This window comes from Marmota flaviventris, chromosome X, assembly GCF_047511675.1.
Source record: "Marmota flaviventris isolate mMarFla1 chromosome X, mMarFla1.hap1, whole genome shotgun sequence".
In the NCBI taxonomy this organism is placed as follows: Eukaryota; Metazoa; Chordata; class Mammalia; order Rodentia; family Sciuridae; genus Marmota; species Marmota flaviventris.
The window spans coordinates 106,865,947-106,886,787 of NC_092518.1; the positions used below are offsets into that span (position 1 = coordinate 106,865,947).

General features: G+C 33.4%; 1 protein-coding gene across 6 annotated transcripts in view; it reads left to right on the forward strand.

Moving 5' to 3' along the window:
- Positions 1 to 20,841, forward strand: part of Stag2 (STAG2 cohesin complex component) — a 185,433-nt gene that overhangs the window by 58,319 nt on the left and 106,273 nt on the right. For all 6 annotated transcript variants that reach the window (XM_071606271.1, XM_027931137.2, XM_071606272.1 and 3 more), the window contains 5 exons: positions 3,844 to 4,008; positions 11,489 to 11,585; positions 15,642 to 15,718; positions 17,797 to 18,001; positions 19,865 to 20,016. In XM_071606271.1, the coding sequence (XP_071462372.1) occupies positions 3,844 to 4,008; positions 11,489 to 11,585; positions 15,642 to 15,718; positions 17,797 to 18,001; positions 19,865 to 20,016 (696 nt within the window). The remainder of the gene's footprint in view (positions 1 to 3,843; positions 4,009 to 11,488; positions 11,586 to 15,641; positions 15,719 to 17,796; positions 18,002 to 19,864; positions 20,017 to 20,841) is intronic.

Here is a 20,841-nt window from a genome sequence, read left to right on the forward strand (position 1 = left end):
CTCAAGCCATTGTGCTTTAAATTTTATGTATGTTACATAATTTAATATTTTAACAACCCTGTGAATTAGAAAACTTCCTTAGTTTTTAGATAGGAAACTAAGGCCGATCATGGTGGTCCATTCCTACAAACCTTGTGGCTTTCAAGGCTGAGGCAGGAGGATGGGAAGTTCAAGGCCAGCCTCAGCAACTAACCCAAGGCCCTATGCAATTTAAGGAGACATGTCTTGCTAAGTTGCCAATGTAGCTCACATTGAGCACTACTGGGTTCAATCCCTGGTCCAAAAAATAAAAAAGGAAACTAAAGTGTCTAGAAGCTCAGTGGGTAAAGGATACGAGTCCAGCTCTGTGTTCTTTTTTTAAAAATTGATTTAAAAAAAAATAAATGACAGTGAAATGCATTACAATTCTTACTACACATATATAGCACAATTTTTCATATCTCTGGTTGTATATAAAGTATGTTGACACCAATTTGTGTCTTCATACATGTACTTTGGATAATGATGTCTATCACATTCTACCATACTTGGTAATCCCCTGTCCCCTCCCTTCCCCTTCCACCCCTCTGCCCTATCTAGAATTCATCTTTTCCTCCCATGCTCCCCCTCCCTACCCCACTATGAGTCAGCCTCCTTATATCAGAGAAAACAGTCAGCATTTGTTTTATTGGGATTGGCTAACTTCACTTAGCATTATCTTCTCTAACGCATCCATTTACCTGCAAATGCCATGACTTTATTCTTTTATTGCTGAGTAAAATTCCATTGTGTATATGCCACCTTTTTAAAATCCATTCATCTATTGAAGGGCATCTAGGTTGGTTCCACAGTTTAGCTATTGTGAGTTGTGCTGCTATAAACATTGATGTGGCTGTGTCCCTGTGGTATGCTGTTTTTAAGTCTTTTCGGTATAAACCAAGGAGCGGGATAGCTGGATCAAATGGTGGTTCCATTTCCAAATTTTCCAAGGAATCTCCATACTGCTTTCCATACTGGCTGCACCAATTTGCAGCCCCACCAGCAATGTATGAGTGTATCCCCCACCCCCCCACCCCCCGCCCATCTTCGCCAACACTTATTATTGTTTATCTTCATAATAGCTGCCATTCTGACTGGAGTGAGGTGATATCTTAGAGAAGTTTTGATTTGCATTTCTCTAATTGCTAGAGATGATGAACATTTTTTCATATATTTGTTGATTGGTTGTATATTCTCTTCTGAGAAGTGTCTCTTCAGGTCCTTGACACATTTGTTGATTGAGTTATTTGGTTTTTTATATCTGTATAGTGCTTTTGGTAGCATGGTCATTTTGATAATATTAATTCTGCTTATCCAAGAGCAAGTTAGGTCTTTCCATCTTCTAAGGTCTTCTTTGATTTCTTTCTTTAGGGTTCTATAGTTTTTATTGTATAGATCTTTCACATCTTTCGTTGATTCCCAAGTATCTTATTTTTTTGAGGTCAGTTCTGTGTTCTTAACCTGTTATTCTATACCACTTCCTAAACTTTCTTTTCCTTTATAGAGATTTTTCCCTGTACAAGGCTATACTCAAGTTAGCATGTTTACTTCTTATAATTCCCTTATATTATCACTCCTTGCACATTTTTTCCTGTAGCACAGAATATCCATTGAGCCATTTTAATTGTGCTAATTAGTTTTTCATACTGATAAGTAATTATTGAGATATATGATAAATTGCAGATATATTGTTCCATGTTAATTAACATTTTATAATTTTTTTCAGTGTATTCTTTGTAGTTGATCTTTGAACCTTGTTGCTAAAATTCCTTTACTGGGTATTAAAGCATTTCATTTTACAATTATGAATTAATGGCCTAAGTTCACAAAGACTGAATCTTATTAACAAAATAAACTAATAGGCAGTATATTTCAGGTGTTGAGAGAGAATTTGAAGTAATTATTAAGAGCAGGGTAGTTTGGGACTCTTGAAGGAGGAGGAAGGACCCCTCTGGAGTGATATACAGATACACCATTAGTGGGAGGAAATTTTTAGGGGTTTCTGTAGATCAGCAGTTTCCAAAGTATAGCCTGTTTCTGTACTGTTCATGAGCTAAGAATGATTTTTACATTTTAAAAGGGTTGTAACAATAGCTGGACATGGCACTTTTATCCCAGGAACCCATGAGGCTAAGGGAGGAGGAGTAAAAGTTGGAGGCTAGCCTCAGCAACTTGGCAAAACCCTGTCTCAAAACATAAAGGACTAGTGGTGTAAGTCAGTGGTAAAGTGTTCTTGTTCGATCCCCAGCACATCCCACTCTATCTAAAAAAATAGTAAAAATAAAAAATATGGAACAGAGATGGTATGTGGCCCACAAAGCCTACAATGCTATCTGGTACTTTACAAAAACTGTGCTGACCTTTGCTCTCTAGATCATAGAAATGTATAGGTCTGAAAGAGATTTGAATTCATCAGATGAATGAGTCAGGAAACTTGGTGTAAGATGTTAATCCAACTCTGGCATTTTACAAATGAGTTAGTGAATGGCTTGTTTTTCTTTAACAAGGTATGAATGAAAACCATGGGAGTATTTATAACAGGGTTGTGTGGTTAACCGGTTCACTGATTTATGAAGCCCCATGTCTTTCTGTCTGTCTCTCTCCCCCCCACACCCCCTTTTCTCTGGTACCAGGGATTGAACCCAGGGGCACTTAACCACTTAGCCACATCCCCAGCCTGTTCTCTATTTTTTTTTTTTTTTAATTTTGAGACAGGGTCTCACTAATTTGCTGAGGCTGACTTTGAACTCTTGAGTACTCTTGCCTCAACCTTCTGAGCTGATAGGATTACAGGTGTGTGCCACCACAACCTGCTGAAGCCCCTATTCTCAATACTGACAATTTATATTGGGGCTTTATTTCTTCAGTGCTTATTAATTATTTATTTTGATGATATCTGTTGAAGAGAGGGTCCAGGACTAGAATGAGACTGATAGACCTATTTATATACTGTTCAGGATTTCTTTATTTGGAGCAATGCAACAATTTATAAGGCTAAAAATATAAATCAAGTTAAACATTAAACTAAATATGAGTTACTGATTTTTAATAAAGAGTTTTGTTTTTCTTGCTGCCCATTTTACTCTGTACACACAGCATAAGGGTCTATTATAAAGCTTTGATATATCCTTTCTGATTTGTGATGCTTTAAGAATTTTCTGACTTTTCTATTTGTGCAATGGTTTTCAGATTTTGTTTATATTTTGGACAGTTTTTATTTACATTAATTTTCAAAATTGGCTCAAATATGGAAATTGGTTCAATCTAGTTGGTCTTCCCAGCAGATTTAGATTCAAGTGACATTCATTGAGTTTCCTTTTAATGTACATTTCATTTTAAAATGATAGCAGATATTTCTATAGCATTATTATTAGCTGTGTATGTTGCTAATAATTACTTTCTGTTTTCATTATCACAGCATCCCTGTGAGGCAGGCATGGTTTTATCCTACATTGTGCAAATTAGACAAAAAAAAAAACAACAACTCTGAAGCAGTGTGGTTTATTAACTTGACCAAGATCACTCAGTTAACAGAGATAGAAATTTGGATCTTCATAGTCTGTCTGCTGATGCTGTGCTATTAAATACTACAGTGTTATGTTAGGCTTATGGTAGTATAAATAAAAAGAACTAAACCACAAAGAAGCTGTTGAAATCATAGTTTTCTTATGTTTGGATGGCATTCTCTCTATATTATGTGTCAAGTTTAATCATGTTATAATTATGTATCATGATTGTATCATTGTGTCAGCTGCTTCTGCAGTAACTTTGTTTGGACTTTCAAGGATAGTGATGTAATTTAACCAACTTGTATTTTTTATGCAGACTTGTAAAAAAGGCAAAAAGGGACCAGGAGAAAAGGGCAAAAGTGGAAATGGAGGAGGAAAACCTCCTTCTGGTCCAAACCGAATGAATGGTCATCACCAACAGAATGGAGTGGAAAACATGATGTTGTTTGAAGTTGTTAAAATGGGCAAGAGTGCTATGCAGGTATATTTACAGAGTTCTTATTAGTTTATTTGTATATTCTAAACTTTAATGACTTATAAATAATAAGTATATTTCTGTGTTTTCTATTTGTGTTTTTAAAAATATACTACTTATTAGGAAAAAATAGCACTAGTCAAAACTCGATGAATATCTGTATTATATAAGAACTTTAAGTTGTGTTTTGAGTCATTTTCTGCTGCTCTGTTTTAATGGCATAAGGTAAAATATTATTTGGTTGAAAAATATGTTGATGTAAATCCTGGCTATGAGGATTCAATTTACCCTGAATCTATATAGCTATCATTAAAATATTAAGTCTTCTGTTCATTAGAATTCTTGGTTGAATGATCTACTATGATCACTGGTCACTTTAGTGAATTGAATTATTTTGGTCACTGTTGTTCATTACAGATTTTATTACTTTTGCTTATTTCTTAGCTGAAGAGTAGTTGGAAGAATATCTATGGCAAATTATCCTAATTATATTTCTTCTGCATAATTTTAGACAGTGAAAGCATTTAGGCTTTACAATGTTGGTCAAACCTATAAAGTTTTTTTTTTAATATTAAATACTAAAGGAATATATGTGATTTTAAAAATCTCTTTTGAGATGGAGTCTTGCTGTGTTGCCCAAGCTAGTGTTGAACTTGTGGGTGCAAGTTATCCTCCCATATTAGCCTCTTGAGTAGCTGACTCTGTAGGCATGCGCCACTATGCCTGACCTTTAGTATACATACTTAATAAAGTTTCATTTAATTTATAGAAGCTATAGGGAATAGTTTTTCTTCTTAGAAGTAACAATAATAGGTATACAAGAATGATTTTCTGAGAACTAAGTCATTTAGACTTCTTGTTATTGATAACTGAAATGCAAAACTTTTTAATTAATAAATATGTAATTATGTAGATGTATGGTTTATTTAAATAAAATTTAAATCAATTGGGACTAATAAAAACAATTTTACATGTAAAATATAAAAATACTCAGTTATTAGCTTTTTGAGCTTTCACCAGTTTTACAGAGGGAGGAATTTAATAGGTATCAAATTCATTTACATCATTCTAATTGATCTTCATTTATCCATCTGCTAAAATTTTCTTTTCTATAGTTGGGATTAGGGTGTGGATTTTCCCTTATTTTTTAAAATGGTTGTTTTGAATACATGTTTGGCTTTTTGTGTATGTGTGTTGGGGATAGAACAAGGGACACACGCACATTTACCTTTTATTTATTTTTAAATAATATTTTTAGTTATAGATGGTCACAATACCTTTATTTTATTTATTTATTTGTATGTGGTGCTGAGGATTGAACCCAGTGCCTCACACATGCTAGGCAAGCGCTCTACCACTGAGCTACAGCCTTAGCCCTTCCTTTTATTTTTGTTATGCCTTTTCTCTATAGTTTTTTATTCTAAATATTTAACTGTAATGATCTTTTTTCTGGTACCTTTTGTTTTTGTTAACATCAGTGATTTTAGTTCGTTTATGCTGGTTTAAAAAAGTAACATAAACTGGATGACATTTAAAAACCAGAAATGGATTTCTCACAGTTGTGTAAGCTGGGAAGTACAGAATCAAGTTGCTAGTGTATTTCAGTATCTGGTGAAGGCTCACTCTCTGGTTCATAAACTCCTCTCATTGAATCCTGACGTGGTAGAAGTGGGCAAGACAGTTTTCTGGGGCTGCATTTTGTAATGACATTAATTTCATTCAGAACCCTTGTGACACAATCAACTTCCAAAAGCCCCACTTTGTAGTATTATTACATTAATGATTAGGGTTCAACACATGAAGTTTGGGGTGGCGGTATATATCACTAGAAATTTTAACTTATAGCCACAGCTAATTAAGTTTTCTCATTTTGTCTAATCTGTAGGGTTTTTGTTGAACTTTTTGGTCCATTAAAATTTTTAATTTTTTAGTGAAGGTTTATCCTCATTATTTAATTCTTTTTGTTAATGGTATCTTAGTATTTAAAGAATGAACATTTTGGGGCTGGGGTGATGGCTCAGTGGTAGAGCACTTGTCTCGTATGCATGAGGCACTGCATTAGATCCTCAATACCCCATACATAAAATAAAGGAATTGTGCCCATCTACAACTTAAAAAAATGAACATTTTCCATAGTTCTGTGTTGCTTATAGTTTGTTCTTTATTTAGATTGAACCTTTATATAATCCATTGTTCTGTTTCTGTCTTACAAAGGAATGCCCATGTTACCAAGTTTTGACCCAAAACTGCATCCTTTTTTCCCTTCTCAGAATTGTGGAACCAGTAATAAGACCAAGCACTGTTTAAGCAGTGAAGAAAGGTTTATTCCTGGCCAAGAGTATGAGAAGCAGGGACAAAGGCTCACAGATCAGACTCTCAACCTCATGCTGGTGGGGAGGTTATAGATAGATATAGGATAAATGAAATTGAGGGAGGGGATAGGCTGATAGAGGGTAAAAGTAATTGGGGGAGGGGATAGGCTAATAAAGAGTATGAATATTCATGTATTTCTGGGAATGGGAGATGTTCCTGGAATATGGGCACAAACTCCTTTCATTCCTTTTATAGTTCTTTCCTTTATTTTTCTTTCTACCAGGGATTAAACCCAGAGGTACTTAACCACTGGATCACATCTCCAGCCCTTTTTGTTTTATAAGATAATTTTGAGACAGGTTCTAAGTTGCTGAGGCTCACTTTGAACTCTCAAGATCCTCCTGCCTCAGCTTTCCCAGCTATAAGGATTATAGGTGTGTGCAACTGCACCTGACTTTACCTTACATTTCTAAGACCAAATTTGATTGAGGAAGTCTCATTAGAAACAGGGTTCATCTTTATGCAAAAAAATCCAGCCCAGATTTCCTTATGACATAATTTCAATTTTCCAGCCACATTGTGCTCTGCCCCAAGGTGTTTTTGTTGTTGTTTTTTTTCTAGATACATTGAATAGTTTCATTTTCCTCTTCACATGTCAAATAAGGCTTATTGAATCAAATGTTTCTCTTCTCTTCTAAAAAGTATTCCAAATACTGTTTTTTTTCCCTAAATGTATTGTTTACATTTAGTAGTCCATTATCACACTTAGCCGTTATGTTAACTCTTACTGTTCTGTTATAACACTAATCCACATTGTATTATTGTTATGTATAGGTTTTGTTTCTAGGTTTTTTTAAAAATATGCATAAGAGTAGAATCCATTTTGACATAATTATACCAGCATGGAATATATATTGTCTAATTCAGAGCCCAGTACCTCTCCTTCCCCTTCCCCTTTCCTTTCCCCACCATTGTTCCCTTCCCTCTATTGATCTTTATGCCTTTCCCCCTTAGTTATTATTTTTTAGAGTTAATTTCAAGTGAGTGTGAATAAATACAAGACTGGCTACTGGCTTAAAGATATTGTTATAAACCTGGTGCAGTGACTTATACCTATAATCCCAGTGACTGCGCTGAGGCAGGAAGATCATAAGTTTGAGCCTTAGAAACTTAGTGAGATCTTGTATATCAAAATGAAAAATACAAAGGGCTGTAGATCTAGCTCAGTGGTAGAGTACTCTAGTGCTGCCACCCAAAAATAGTTCTTATATTTTAAGAAAGAAGAAACCATGCATATGCCCCCATTATTTTATTAAATAATATTCAATTTTATTGAATAAGTTGTTTGCATATTATTTGATGATTAACAGTTTTAACTGTTTAATAGTTAATAACCTACATTTATTTTTATTATGGTAGATTGTTATTCCTAATTAAATTAATTTGACCTTCATAAAATATGTGATGGGGTATACGATTTCATTAAATATTTTTGTAGCATTATTGATTAATGTAGCTCTTATTCTTCACTGTCTATTGCTATATAACACTACTACAATCTCATTGATGTGCATCAATGACCATTTTATTTGACTTAATGATTCTGTGAGTCTAGAATTCATTCAGAACTGAATATTAATGACTTGTCTCAGCTCCATGATGGCTGGGCCTTAGTTGGGACAGATTAGTTCAATGTATGGTAGTAACGTAAGGACTCTAATCACGTGTGAGTTTCTTTACTAATTTTTGGTGTATAGTATGTTTATAATTCCACGGCTGGGCTCAGTTGGAACTTTATCTTGGGCACCTACAAATCCTTTTCTCTGTAACTTGGATATTTTATAGAATGGCTTCTGGTTTTTGAAAGAATGTCTTGAGAGGTAGTACCTAGTTCACAAATGCTCCCAGAGACCAATGCAGATGCATGGCCCTTTGTGACTTCGATTAGGACACATTGCCTCACTTTGTTCTAGGGAAGAGGACATAGACTTAACATCTTACTGGAGCAATGTCAAAGATTTTGGGGCCATAACAGTATATTCTGTTGCTTTTATTGCAGATATCAATAGGAAATTTTTCTTTTGTAACTTGTATTGTTTAGCATATGCAAACTGTTATACAGAAAAGGATTCAAATATAAAAATTAATTGTGATAGCTTTCTCTTATTGTAACAAATACCTGAGATAATCAGTTTATAAAGAGGTAAGGTGTATTTTGGCTCATTGTTTCAGAGGTTTTAATTCATGTTATTTGTCCTGTACTTTGTGGCAGGGAGTATGTGGTGAAGCAAGCTTGTTCACCTCTTGGTAGCTGAAATGGACCCATGTGCCACAATCCTCTTAGGAGGAATGTCTCCAATAACCTAAAAACCTCCCACTAGGCCCCACCTTTTAAAAGGTTCTATGATCTTCCAGTAGTGCAGCACTGAGGACTAACTATTTTCCCATGGGTGTTTGTAGGACATTCCAGATTCAAAATATAGCATGAATGAAATATATATTTTTTTAGTTTAAAAATTCTTTTTAGTTGTAGATGGACACAATATCTTTATTTTATTTACTTTTGTGTGGTGTGGAGGACTGAACCCAGGGCCTCACACGTGCTAGGCAAACGCTCTACCACTGAGCCACAACTCTAGCCAGCATGAATGAAATGTTTTAAAGTGTAGATTCAGTGGTTTTTAGTACATTCACAGAATTGTGCAGCTACCATCACAATCTAATTTTAGAACATTTTCGTCATCCTAGAAAGGATTCTCATGTCCTTTAGCAGTCATTTCCCCTTTTCTAGGACTAGGCCACTGTTAATTACTTTTCTGTATTTTTGTCTATTCTGGACATTTCATATAAATGGGTTCATACAGTTTGTGGTTCCTTATGAATTATTTCTTTGATCTAGCATAATACTAACCAGGTTTGTTCATGTGGTGTCTATTATTACTTAATTCCTTTTGGTCAAACTATTATATTTTATAGATATACCACATTTTATTCATCCCTGGAAACACATTTGGGCTGCTTCCGCTCTTTTGGCTTTTTTGAATAATGCTGCACAAATATTTGTTTGGACATATGTTTTCATTCCTCATTGGTAATATATACCTGGGAGTCAAATTGCAGTGTCATGTGGTAATACTATATTTAACTTTTTGAGGATCTGCCAATTTTTCCAAAGTGGTTGTACCATTTTTCTTCTACCAGCAGTGTTCAAGTGTTCCATTTATTTGTATTTTGCTAATATGTGGGGGTTTTTTTTGGTTTTGGACTTTGTGTGTGTGTGTGTGTGTGTGTGTGTGTGTGTGTGTGTGTGTTGTGGTGCTGGAGAATACTAGGCCTTATACACATGTTAGCCAAGCACTTTACCACCGAGTTACACCCCCTGCCCACCAAAGCTAGTTATTTTTTATTTTTTCTTTTATCATTATAACCATCCTAGTGGACCCTACTGGTTGTGAAGTGGTGTCTCATTGGGGGGGGGGGGGGAGGTTGTTTTATTTTGTTGTTTTTTGTGAACCCAGGACTTCAATGCATGTTGGGTAAGCTCCCTACTACTGAGTCACATACCCTGTCCCTCACTGTGATTTTTATTTGCATTTCCTTGGTGGCTAATGATGTTGAGTATCTTTTGATATGTTTTATTGGCTATTCCTCTATTCTTATAGAACTACCGATTTAGATCCTTTGGTTATGTGTGTGTCTCAATAAATTTTTTTGTGGTACCAGGAATTAAACCCAGCAGCAGTTAACTGTTACACCCCCTAGTCCTTTTTATTTTTTAATTTGAGAAAGGGTCTCATTAAATTGTTGAGACTGGCCTTGAACTTGGATTTCCCTGCCTCAGCCTCCCAGTAGCTTAAATGATAGGTATGTGCCACCACACCTGGCTCTTTGCTTATGTTTTAAGTTTTCAATTGGGTTGTTGGGCTTTTTAAACTTTTTTGGTTTTTTTGTGCTATGGATTAAACCCAGGTCTCATATATGCTGAGCATTTTGCTCTACCACAGAGATATATCCCTAGTGTGACTTTTTAGAACTTATTGAGTTGTAAGAGTTCTTTTATATTCTGTATACAGATCCCTTATCAGATATATGACTTACAAATATTTTTTCATGTTCTATGGATTATCTTTTCATTTTCTTCATAGAATGCTTTGAAACACAGAAGGTTTTAATTTTGAATAAGTTGAATTTATTTTTTTTTCTTTGATTGCTTTGTGCTTTTTTGGTTTAGTGCTTGAGAAGGCTTTTCCAAATGTAACATTATGAAAATTTGCTTTTATTTTTTTCTAACAGTTTTAGCTTTTATATTTAGGTTTTTGATCCATATGAATTAAGTTCTGAGTGTATGGTATGAGGTAGGATCCCATTTCATTCATTCTTTTGCATAATTATATCCAGTCATCTCAGTACCATTTGTTATTAATATTTCCTATTGAATTGTCTTAGCACCCTTTTTGAAAAATCAAATAACCATCATGTAAAGATCTGTATCTGGTCAGGTGTGTTGGTGCACGCCTGTAATCCCAGAGGCTCTGGAGTCTGAGGCAAGAGGATTGAGAGTTCAAAACCAGCATCAGCAAAAGCGAGATGCTAAGCAACTCAGTGAGACCCTGTCTCTAAATAAAATATAAAATAGGGCTAGGGATGTGACTCAACTGGTGGAGTGCCCCTGAATTCTATCCCTGGTACCTCTCCCCCCCCCAAAAAAAAATGCTGGACTCTAGATTTTATTATGTTAAACTAAATTTCTATACTACTAAATTTTTATACTACTACTTCTATACTACTAAATTTCAGTACTACTACATTCATTGTCTTACTGTAGCTTTGTAAATAAGTTTTAAAATTTTGAAATGTATGTCTTTTGGATTTCTCCTTTAAAGATTGATTTGGCTGTTCAAGTTCCATCTCATTACCATGATAATTTTAGTATCATCTTTTTAATATTTGCAAATAAGTCAGCTGGGAGAGACACATATATACACATAAACATTCATGCATTTATATGTGTGTATTTATACCTATTAATTAAATAGGTATATATACCTATTAATTAAAGTTATCTAATACTACAGAAAGCTGAATTTTATTACTTTCATGAGGTTTTATTGATTCTTAAATCATTAGAAAAAGCTAATTTATTTTTACTTTTATTTTTTCCCTTCTCTTTTAGTCGGTGGTAGATGATTGGATAGAATCATATAAGCACGACCGAGATATAGCACTTCTTGACCTTATCAACTTTTTTATTCAGTGTTCAGGCTGTAAAGGTAAGATACATTTATTTTGGAAGTAGAATCTCTTGAATAGTGTCACATCTCTTTTGTTATACCTAAAGGGATGTTAGCACTTTATATGGAAATTAATACCAGGATGTATGAGGAAAAAAGAAAATAACAAAGAAAAAGTCTGATAATTATATTCATGTGTGAAATGTATCTAAAAACTTGACAATTTCTAATTGTTGTGGTACTTTTATTAGTTATATTTCCCACTTTCAGCATCTAGTTTTAGGAGCAAAGAAATGGATTAAGAAAGGAGAAGGAAGATGATGAAGATAATACAGGTTCAAATTTTAGGGAAATAGGAAAGTATAAGGTATAGGGAATTTCAAAGTGTCATGAGTAATAGTAAGTGGGTAAGTAAGTTAACTAAGGTATTGATGAAATTGCCAGTTCTTCTAAAAGATAGAGAAAATCATAGTGGTTAGGGGTCTACTTTAAAGTATTTTTACTTTATTTAAAAAGATTTTGAAGTAGAAGTGGGGAAAGTTAAAAATAAAGACAGGAATTTGTAAGGGGACAAAATAACGTAAGTTGGGAGTTTGTACCACATGGATCACTAAATGAGTCCGTCAAGAATCATGGATAGGTTCTGATGTATTTTATGTCTCTCTTGTACTTGGTTCAACCTTAAAATCCTGAAGGATGCCCAGGTAAATGCATTTTATGGAGTTTTCAGGGTTATTTTCATTGAAAATGGCACCAAAAACGTGGGTTTTAGTAATGAGGGAAGGCTACTTAGAATACAATTAAAAAGTTAAGATGCTATAACATGACTTATTTAGCAAGTGTAGAAAAATTCTAAGAAGCAATTTATAGTTCAGTATTCATTTAAAAATATTTTAATTGTAATTGAAACATAAGTAGCATTGGCTTTTTATTTGAAATTGATCACATTCCATGTAGTATGCATATTAAATGTTACCTATGTGTGAGGTCTGAGAAATAGACAGTATATTGAATTCTTGAGCCTATAATCTATCATGGTCAGTGTTGAGAATTTTAAAAACTTTATTTTAAAGACTGTCTTTTGCTGAAGAGTATGGATATAGCTGCCTTGTTTACTTAAAGTTTGCTGCAATTCAGTATTAGATAATATAATAATATAGGATATTGAGTTTAATTCGATTTCTGAATTGTAGTTTTAAAATGAGTCCACAGGCTGAAACATTTTCCCTTTATCAGATTCATTCCTTCTCTGGCATCATTGTTTATAAATAAGGAGCTTACTAACTCAGCATTTGAATATAACTTGTTGCAAAACAGGTTTGTCAGGAATTCTAAAAATTTAAGGTGTTCAAAACCAAGTTTATCAGGTAGATTTGAACACTGGCAATATTCAACCTCTATGAAGTAGAATTAACCATATATTGAAAGTTAAGGTCATTTTGTCCTTTTACACATAAAATCATTTTGATAGAATTTGTTCATAAATGAGTTAGAAACTTTTTTCAGTGTACTTATTTTTGTTTCTTTTTAAATGTTTTAATTCTTTTTAATTATACATGACAGTAGAATATATTTTATATCAAACGTACATGGGGTATTAATTCCCTTTTTGTGGTTGTACTTGATATGGAATTACACTAGTCATGTATTCATATATAAACATAAGAAAAATATACTTTCTTATTTAACCTTTTATATGGATTCAGTGTGGTTAGGAGCATCAGTTATACTGAATGGCTCCAGTCTGCTCTTTTGTTTATGGTTCTGTGGCTAGTATTGTTTATTTCCTTTTAATTTACCAGTTTTTAGCAGTTCCACACATTTTTTTAAAAAAAATTAATTTTTAAAAAATTTGTAGATGGACACAATGCCATTATTTTATTTATTTATTTTTATGTAGTGCTGAGGATCAAACCCAATGCTTCACACATGCTAGGCAAGCACACTTCCACTGAGCTACAACCTCAGCCCAAGTTCCATACTTTTTTAATGGTAGTGGGCTCTGACCTAATATGCTAATGGTGGCTTCATACCTACATCACAATTAAATGCATGGAGCTTGCTTCCAGCTACTTTGTTTTCGCTCTGAGGCTCCTTTCTGCTTATTTTTGGGTTTGTTGCTGTCATATAGTTTGTGAGGAAGGAAAAGGAACTTTAGAATTGAACTTGTAAAAATTTATGTAATATGTTTGCTTTGATATATTTTATATATAAATGTTTATTTTCATAGAAATTGTTTCAGGATTGACTTACTTGTCCTTCTCTAATATTACCAAGTATCTAACACTTATGAAGTATGGGAAAGTTTTTGAAAGAGACATTCATGATTATAAAACAAAAGCCCTTCAAAAGGTATTGGACTGTATTTATTTTAGGCAGAGAAATGGCACTCTTCTGATTTTGTCTATTTAAAAAAAAAAAATCATTTGGATCTTTAAGCTTGTGGTATGTAAGGACTATTCCAGGATACCACTAGAAATTCATCTCAACCAGGGGAGGCAGCATGCTGTAGGTGAATAACCTCAAAAAAAGTTTTTTTTCTGTTAGCTTTAGTGTCCTCATATGAAATAGAGGTCATGTTTTACATCTGTGTATATATACATATAAAATGCTCATTCAAAATACATGTGTATACACAATATTACTTTTATTGAAAATCTACATTAATTTATTTCTTATTGTGAATCTCATCTTACGTACCAAGTTATTCTTTGTTACTATATTTATGGCATTAGTTGCTATGAGACAGGTAAGCAAGTAAATGATCCATCAATAAATATATGGTTTTTAAAAATCCAGTTTTTACATTCTTCCCCTCTTTGTAAATTTTATGATGCCTCATCAGTGGAAATTCATGTGCATCTTCTTGAATTGTCTTCTAATGTAACTCTTCCATAGAAATCCCTTTTCTGATGTTTGATCTTTGCTATAATGTTGACCCTTTCTTCCTCTTCCTTTGATAAGTTGAAAATTCTGAAGGTTTTTGTCAAATTTTTAATGAAAGAATTTTCATTTTCATTTCTTTTTTAAAACAGTTCTTAATTCTCTAACACAGTTTTCCCTTCACTTCTATCTGAGCATCGTGTTTCTTGACATTTCTATTCATTAGGGCATTTATTGTGTACTATTTTGAAATTCATTTTCTTTATTTTTTATTCTTTATTTTTCACATCCAATTAGATTACAGGGTTCCAGATGGGTGTGTCTTAAAATTTAACTATTACACTTATTTATAGCTCATTTCAAGGATATTAGGATGTAATGGCTTTACACATATGACTTAAGTGAACTCTACCTATTACCTTTTCCCCTATCATCTTCAGTTTCATCCTCTAGGGTTTTCTCCTAGTGCTGGGAATGGAATCTAGGGAATCCTGTATGCTAGGTGAGCCCTCTTAACACTGAGCTGCATCCCATGTTCTTGTCCTCAAGGTTTTAAATGTTACCCTTGATTCTGCCTCACCCCTAATTACATATGATTTGTGTTAATAGGGGCAAAGCTAGTACAGGAAGCCTTCTGTATCCACAGGTTTTGTATCTGTAAATAATTTTTTTTTAAATATATGAAAAATATTGTACTCCACATGTACAGTTATTCCCTTAACAATATAGTATAATAATGATTTGCATAGCATTTACATTGCATTAGATATTATAAGTCGTCTAGAGATGATTGAAAATATATAGGAAGATATGCCTAGATTATATGCAAACACTATGCCATTTTGTGTAAGGAACTTGAGCAGCTGAGGATTTGGTATACTGGGTGAGTGGTCCTGACAACTATTCCTCATGGATACAGAGGGGCAACTGTATAAATACTATAGTATGAGTAAAGTAAGACAGGTAGAAATAGCTAGACTGATTGTACTAGTAAGAAAGGTACTTGTCAGAAGTGTGGGGCTGTTTTCTTATATATGTTAATAGTATTTATTGGTGCTTTATTTATAGGTTTCAGTATCATACTAAAGTTGGAATGAAAAAGTATGCTTTTATTGTGTGACCATATACTTCTTAGTGTTAGAGACTGATTTAGAAGTATTTTTTATTTTTTCATTATACCATGTATTAATTTCTGACACTTGCAAATTCCAGGAGTTGTTACAGCAGAAATGTTTAGACATATGCAGAACTCTGAGATAATTCGAAAAATGACTGAAGAATTTGATGAGGTAACATCTTACTTTAAATGTTTTGATAATTTTATACATGTTGATCTTGACTTATTTTCTATATTAATGTCGTTGATATGAGCATTGGCATTAAGCAAGTGATAGCTATATGACTTTCAACAAGTTACCTTAGCAGTTTCATCATCTGTAAAATGGGGCTAATGGTTTTCTTAAGGCTGTTAAAAAATGGAATTGAGTAATGTTTGAAAATTGCATAGCATTTTATAATTCTTGCCACATAGCAAGAATTTAATAAATAGTAGTTATTATTCTTGTAAGAAAATGAAGAATTTAGGGGACGAGCATAATGTTTTTTTTTTTTTTTTTTTGTATTGGAGATTGAGTCCAGGAATGCTTTAACACTGAGTTACATTCCCAGCCTTTTTTTTTTATTTTTTGAAACAAGTTATCACTAAATTGCTTAGGTTCTTGCTAAGTTACTGATACCATCCTCTGACTTGTGATCCTCCTGCCTCAGACTCCCAAGCTGCTGGGATTAAAGGCATGTGCCACCATGCCCTGTAAGAAAAACATAATCTTGAACATAACATATTCTCGGAATATTGTAAAGGGAAGATTTGGTCAATATTGGATAAACCAGGTAGCTTAGACGAAGAACAATACAGATTGTTTTATTGTTTAAAAACTCCTTTATGTTTAAACTATGTATAATAAGAACAATAAAAAGTAATTTAGACTTGTTCATTATCACAGTGATCTCTATAAATATTGTTATACCAATAAATGCATTTGTAGATTTGCTAGAATTTAAGTTGCTTCAGGGCAGGGATTTTTTTTTTTTCTTCACAGATCAGTTCCAGTACCTGTAGTATTTATGATTTGAAAACGTTTTCACTAGCAATTTTCCCATTTAAAAATCATGTTTTATTTTGTCAGCTTCTTTCTTGCTCTCCATAAAGAAGGAGCTTTTTAAAACTATCATTCTAAAAGATAAGACAATTTTGTAAAATGACTTTGATGAACACTAAGTGCTATTATTAGTTTCCAGTAGTTAAGAAGAAATTATGAATACCTTTTTTTTTTTTTTTTTTCCTGCTGTACTGGTGATTTAACTTGTTATCCTCCTGCCTCAGCCTACCAAGTTGCTGGGAATAGGAATGCACCACCATGCCCATCAAACATCAGTGTACTTTAGAGATACATGCATGCATCTGTTTAGTGCCACACAGTTGACAGTAGCCAAGTTGTTGAATCAGTGTAGGTATCCATCAACAGATGAATGGATAAAGAAAATGTTGGAGTGTGTTTGTGTGTCTCTCTGTGTGTGTACACACAAAGTTGTTTTGTTCGACCATAAATAAGAATGAAATTAGCTGGGTGCAGTAGCTCAGGAGGCTGAGGCAAGAGGGTCATGAATTCAAAACCAGCCTCAGCAAAAGCAAAGGTGCTAAGCAACTCAATGAGACCCTGTCTCTAAATAAGTACGAAAGAGGGCTGTGGGGTGTGACTCAGTGGTTGAGTGCATCTAAGTTTAATCCTCAGTACCAAAGAAAAAAAAGAAGAAAAATGAAATTGTGTCATTTATTAGAAAGTGTATTGAACCGGGGACTACAATATCAAGTGAAATAAGTCAGACTTAGGAAATTATTGTATATTTTCTTTGCTGTGAGGTAGCTAGAAGGGAAAAAAATGGGATAAACGGGGCTACCATGAAAGAAGCAGGGGTGACCATTAGTGTATAGGGAAGCTATCAGGAAGTGAGATTGACACTTAAATCCATTTAAAAATATAATTTTGTTTTTGCTTCAACAAAATTTAATAAATATCTGTGCCTATAAGAGGAATGTTTGTGATAAAGGAGGATATTTTTAACCTCAGTAATTGGTAATATAATTTCATTGGTGAAAGTGAATTCAGAATACTGGTTTTGTTCTCAAAGGCAGAAGTGTTCAAAAGTACTTGTACCTTTGCATATTATTCTCTTGCTTGCTTTGAGGACTTAGTGGAGAAGTTTAGATAAATGAGTCTTTTCATGTTTTTGCCCAGGATATTTCAAAAACAAGTGAAATCTTTTCATGCATTTTAAATGAAATTGCTGTTTAAACTCTTTGTTTTAGGATAGTGGAGATTATCCACTTACCATGGCTGGTCCTCAGTGGAAGAAGTTCAAATCCAGTTTTTGTGAATTCATCGGTGTACTAGTAAGGCAATGTCAATATAGTATCATATATGATGAGTACATGATGGATACAGTCATTTCACTTCTTACAGGATTATCTGACTCACAAGTCAGAGCATTTCGACATACAAGCACCCTGGCAGGTCAGTATTTTGAAGTATTTTCTGTGTATTGCCTTAGTTTAGAGATGAAAAAGATTAATAATCTTATTAAAGGGAAAGGAAATGATAGTGACATGAATTAATTTTATTTATTAAGTGATCAATAAGAGAATAGTCTCTCCAAATTGCCCCCTATGAATTACTCTGAATTGATTAGTACTTTCAGTTTTGATCTTTAAAGGTATTTTATAGCTAATGTATAGTGATTTCTTGTGGTAAGAAGAAACTTGAGGTACATCTTACTTGTGGTAAGAAGTAACTTGCCTGGTTACTATGCCACAGCATGGAAAAATTGTTAAATGGATCTGTGTTGGGCTCTATTGATAGCACATTTGGGGAGACTGTTATAGTCATTTTGGATACGTAGTCCTGTTGACCTTATCATTTGTCTCTGGTATGTGTAACCCCACCAGGTAGCACAGCACCCCTATTGAACAATCCATATTCTTTGAATCATACTGCAAAAACGGATGTTTTTTTCATGTTTCTGGGTAACAATAAGCCAGGTCAAATACTTTGATCTTTAAATTTTAGTTCAAGGAGTTACATTTTTACATCTCAAATAGTTAAGTGTAGAATAGTGATATTTGGTTTCATGTGAATAAAATCCTATAGTTTCTCCTTTTTACTAAAGATAAAATTGCTGATATACTGTTATTAAATATATGCTTTTTTATTTGAGTTTGAATAAATCAAATAAGCCTTAGTAATTTTGTTTTATCTTCAAAAACTTTTCTGTCTATTTTTTTCTTTAGAATATTTTTTTTCAAAGAATTAAAGCTATTAAGGGTGTATTTCTGTATGTCCTGTTATTAAAAATAAAATGAGTATAGTTCCCTATAGAGTTTTGTTTTTGTTTTTAGATTTGAGGTCACAAAATATGAATATGGTTATCCTGCTTTAGGGTGTATTCAATGTCAAGAATGTAATGGCTAAAGTAAATTAAAGCAAGTATGATGAATAATTTTAGATCTGAGTGACAATACTGGTTTGCTGAGGTTGTGAAATAGTTTATAGCATAAAATTGGAAACTCCCTTTAGAGAGCCAATAGCCACAAATGAAGATAGTTTTGCTGCTATATCATGCAATTTGCCAAATGTGAGAAATAGTCTGGAGTGAGCTTAAAAAGGCATAAATTCATCAGATCTTTCAGGTTTTAGTAATAAAAGAGTGGAATCTGGAGAAAATTTTATGAGTAAGTATATATTCAGTGACATTGATAATTTTTGTTATTTTACATAGATTTCTGTATAATTTCATCATTGTCTTTGTGGTGATATGTAATGGAGTAAAAGTAATCTAAAGCAAATATTGATAAAACTCTTGTAACATTTTTTGCTATGTAATATGTAATAAAGCAATCAGGCTACCTTTGGTTACTGAGATAGCTAAATGACTTCTACAAGAACAAAAATTTATTGAAAACGATCTCTGAAAAAAAGATCATTGTAGGGCATGTAATATAAAATAAGGGACTTAAGCATAGTCTGGAGTCAGATTATATTGCTTTGAATCCTGGTTTAAGTATTTATATGAACTGTATAATCTGAAGCAAGTTTGTTAATCTCCTTGTACTTCAGTTTCCTTAGCCCTTACCTTTGAGGGAAGTTATGAGGATTAGGATATAATCCATGAAAAATACTTGGCATAATAAGCAATTTACAGACATATAGTAGGTATTCCATACAGTCTTAGCTGTTGATTTATTGTTGTTGTCATTTGTAGCAGCTGTATTTTTCCTTTCTGTCAGATGCAGAGCATCCCATCTCTGCCTAATTTGATCTTAAATTGTACATTTTTGCATCTGTTAGACTAATTTCAACATTTTACCCTTTTAAAAATAGCTATGAAGTTGATGACAGCTTTGGTAAACGTGGCATTAAATCTTAGCATCAATATGGATAATACACAAAGACAATATGAGGCAGAACGGAATAAAATGATTGGAAAACGAGCCAATGAGAGGCTAGAACTCCTGCTACAAAAGCGAAAAGAGGTAAATGTTTAAATTGAGTATTAGACTATTAATGTGTGACCAGTTTGGTCACCATTAATTATTATTTGCTTAGTCTCAGATAATTTGTTTGAAAGATTTATATATTTCCTTCCTTACTTATTTTGGTGCTAGGTATTGAACCCAGGGCCTTGTGCCTGCTAATAAGCATGTACTTTAACTGTTGAGATATATTGCTCCAATCCCATGAAAGATTTAATTTTAAATAGCATTTCAAATTATTTATGCATCTAACTTAAAGTTTTGTTGAATATTCATACTAACAATACTTTGTTGTTTATTTTCAATCTGTGTGGACTAGTATTGTTTTATGATTTAAATAAGGTAATCTGGGTCAGTCTGGAAAGCCTTAGTGTAGTGTTCATGTTTACTGTGATAGTCTTCTCTCCTACCATCCTCAGATTGTGTCAGGGTGATATGAGGTTTCACAATTACGTGGAATCACTTTGGAAAATTACTTACAAGCTATTTATTAGCATCTGAACTGAATCACTATTTTTTGTACAATGGGATACTTTTAACATTGCCCACCAAATTCAGCTTTGAATAAGAAAAAACATTTTATTAGCCTTGTGCTAAATCATAAGCAATTTTTTTTTTTTTTTTTGGTACTGGGGATTGAACCCAGGTGCTCTTTACTACTGCGTCATATCCCTAGCCTTTTTCTTTTTTACCATTGAGCCACATCCGTAGCCTGGTCTTTTCTTTTTAATTTTATTTCACTACATTGCTGAGATTGGCCTTGAACTTGTGATCCTCCTGCCTCAGCCTCCTGAGTTACTGGAATTACAGGTGTATACCACCACT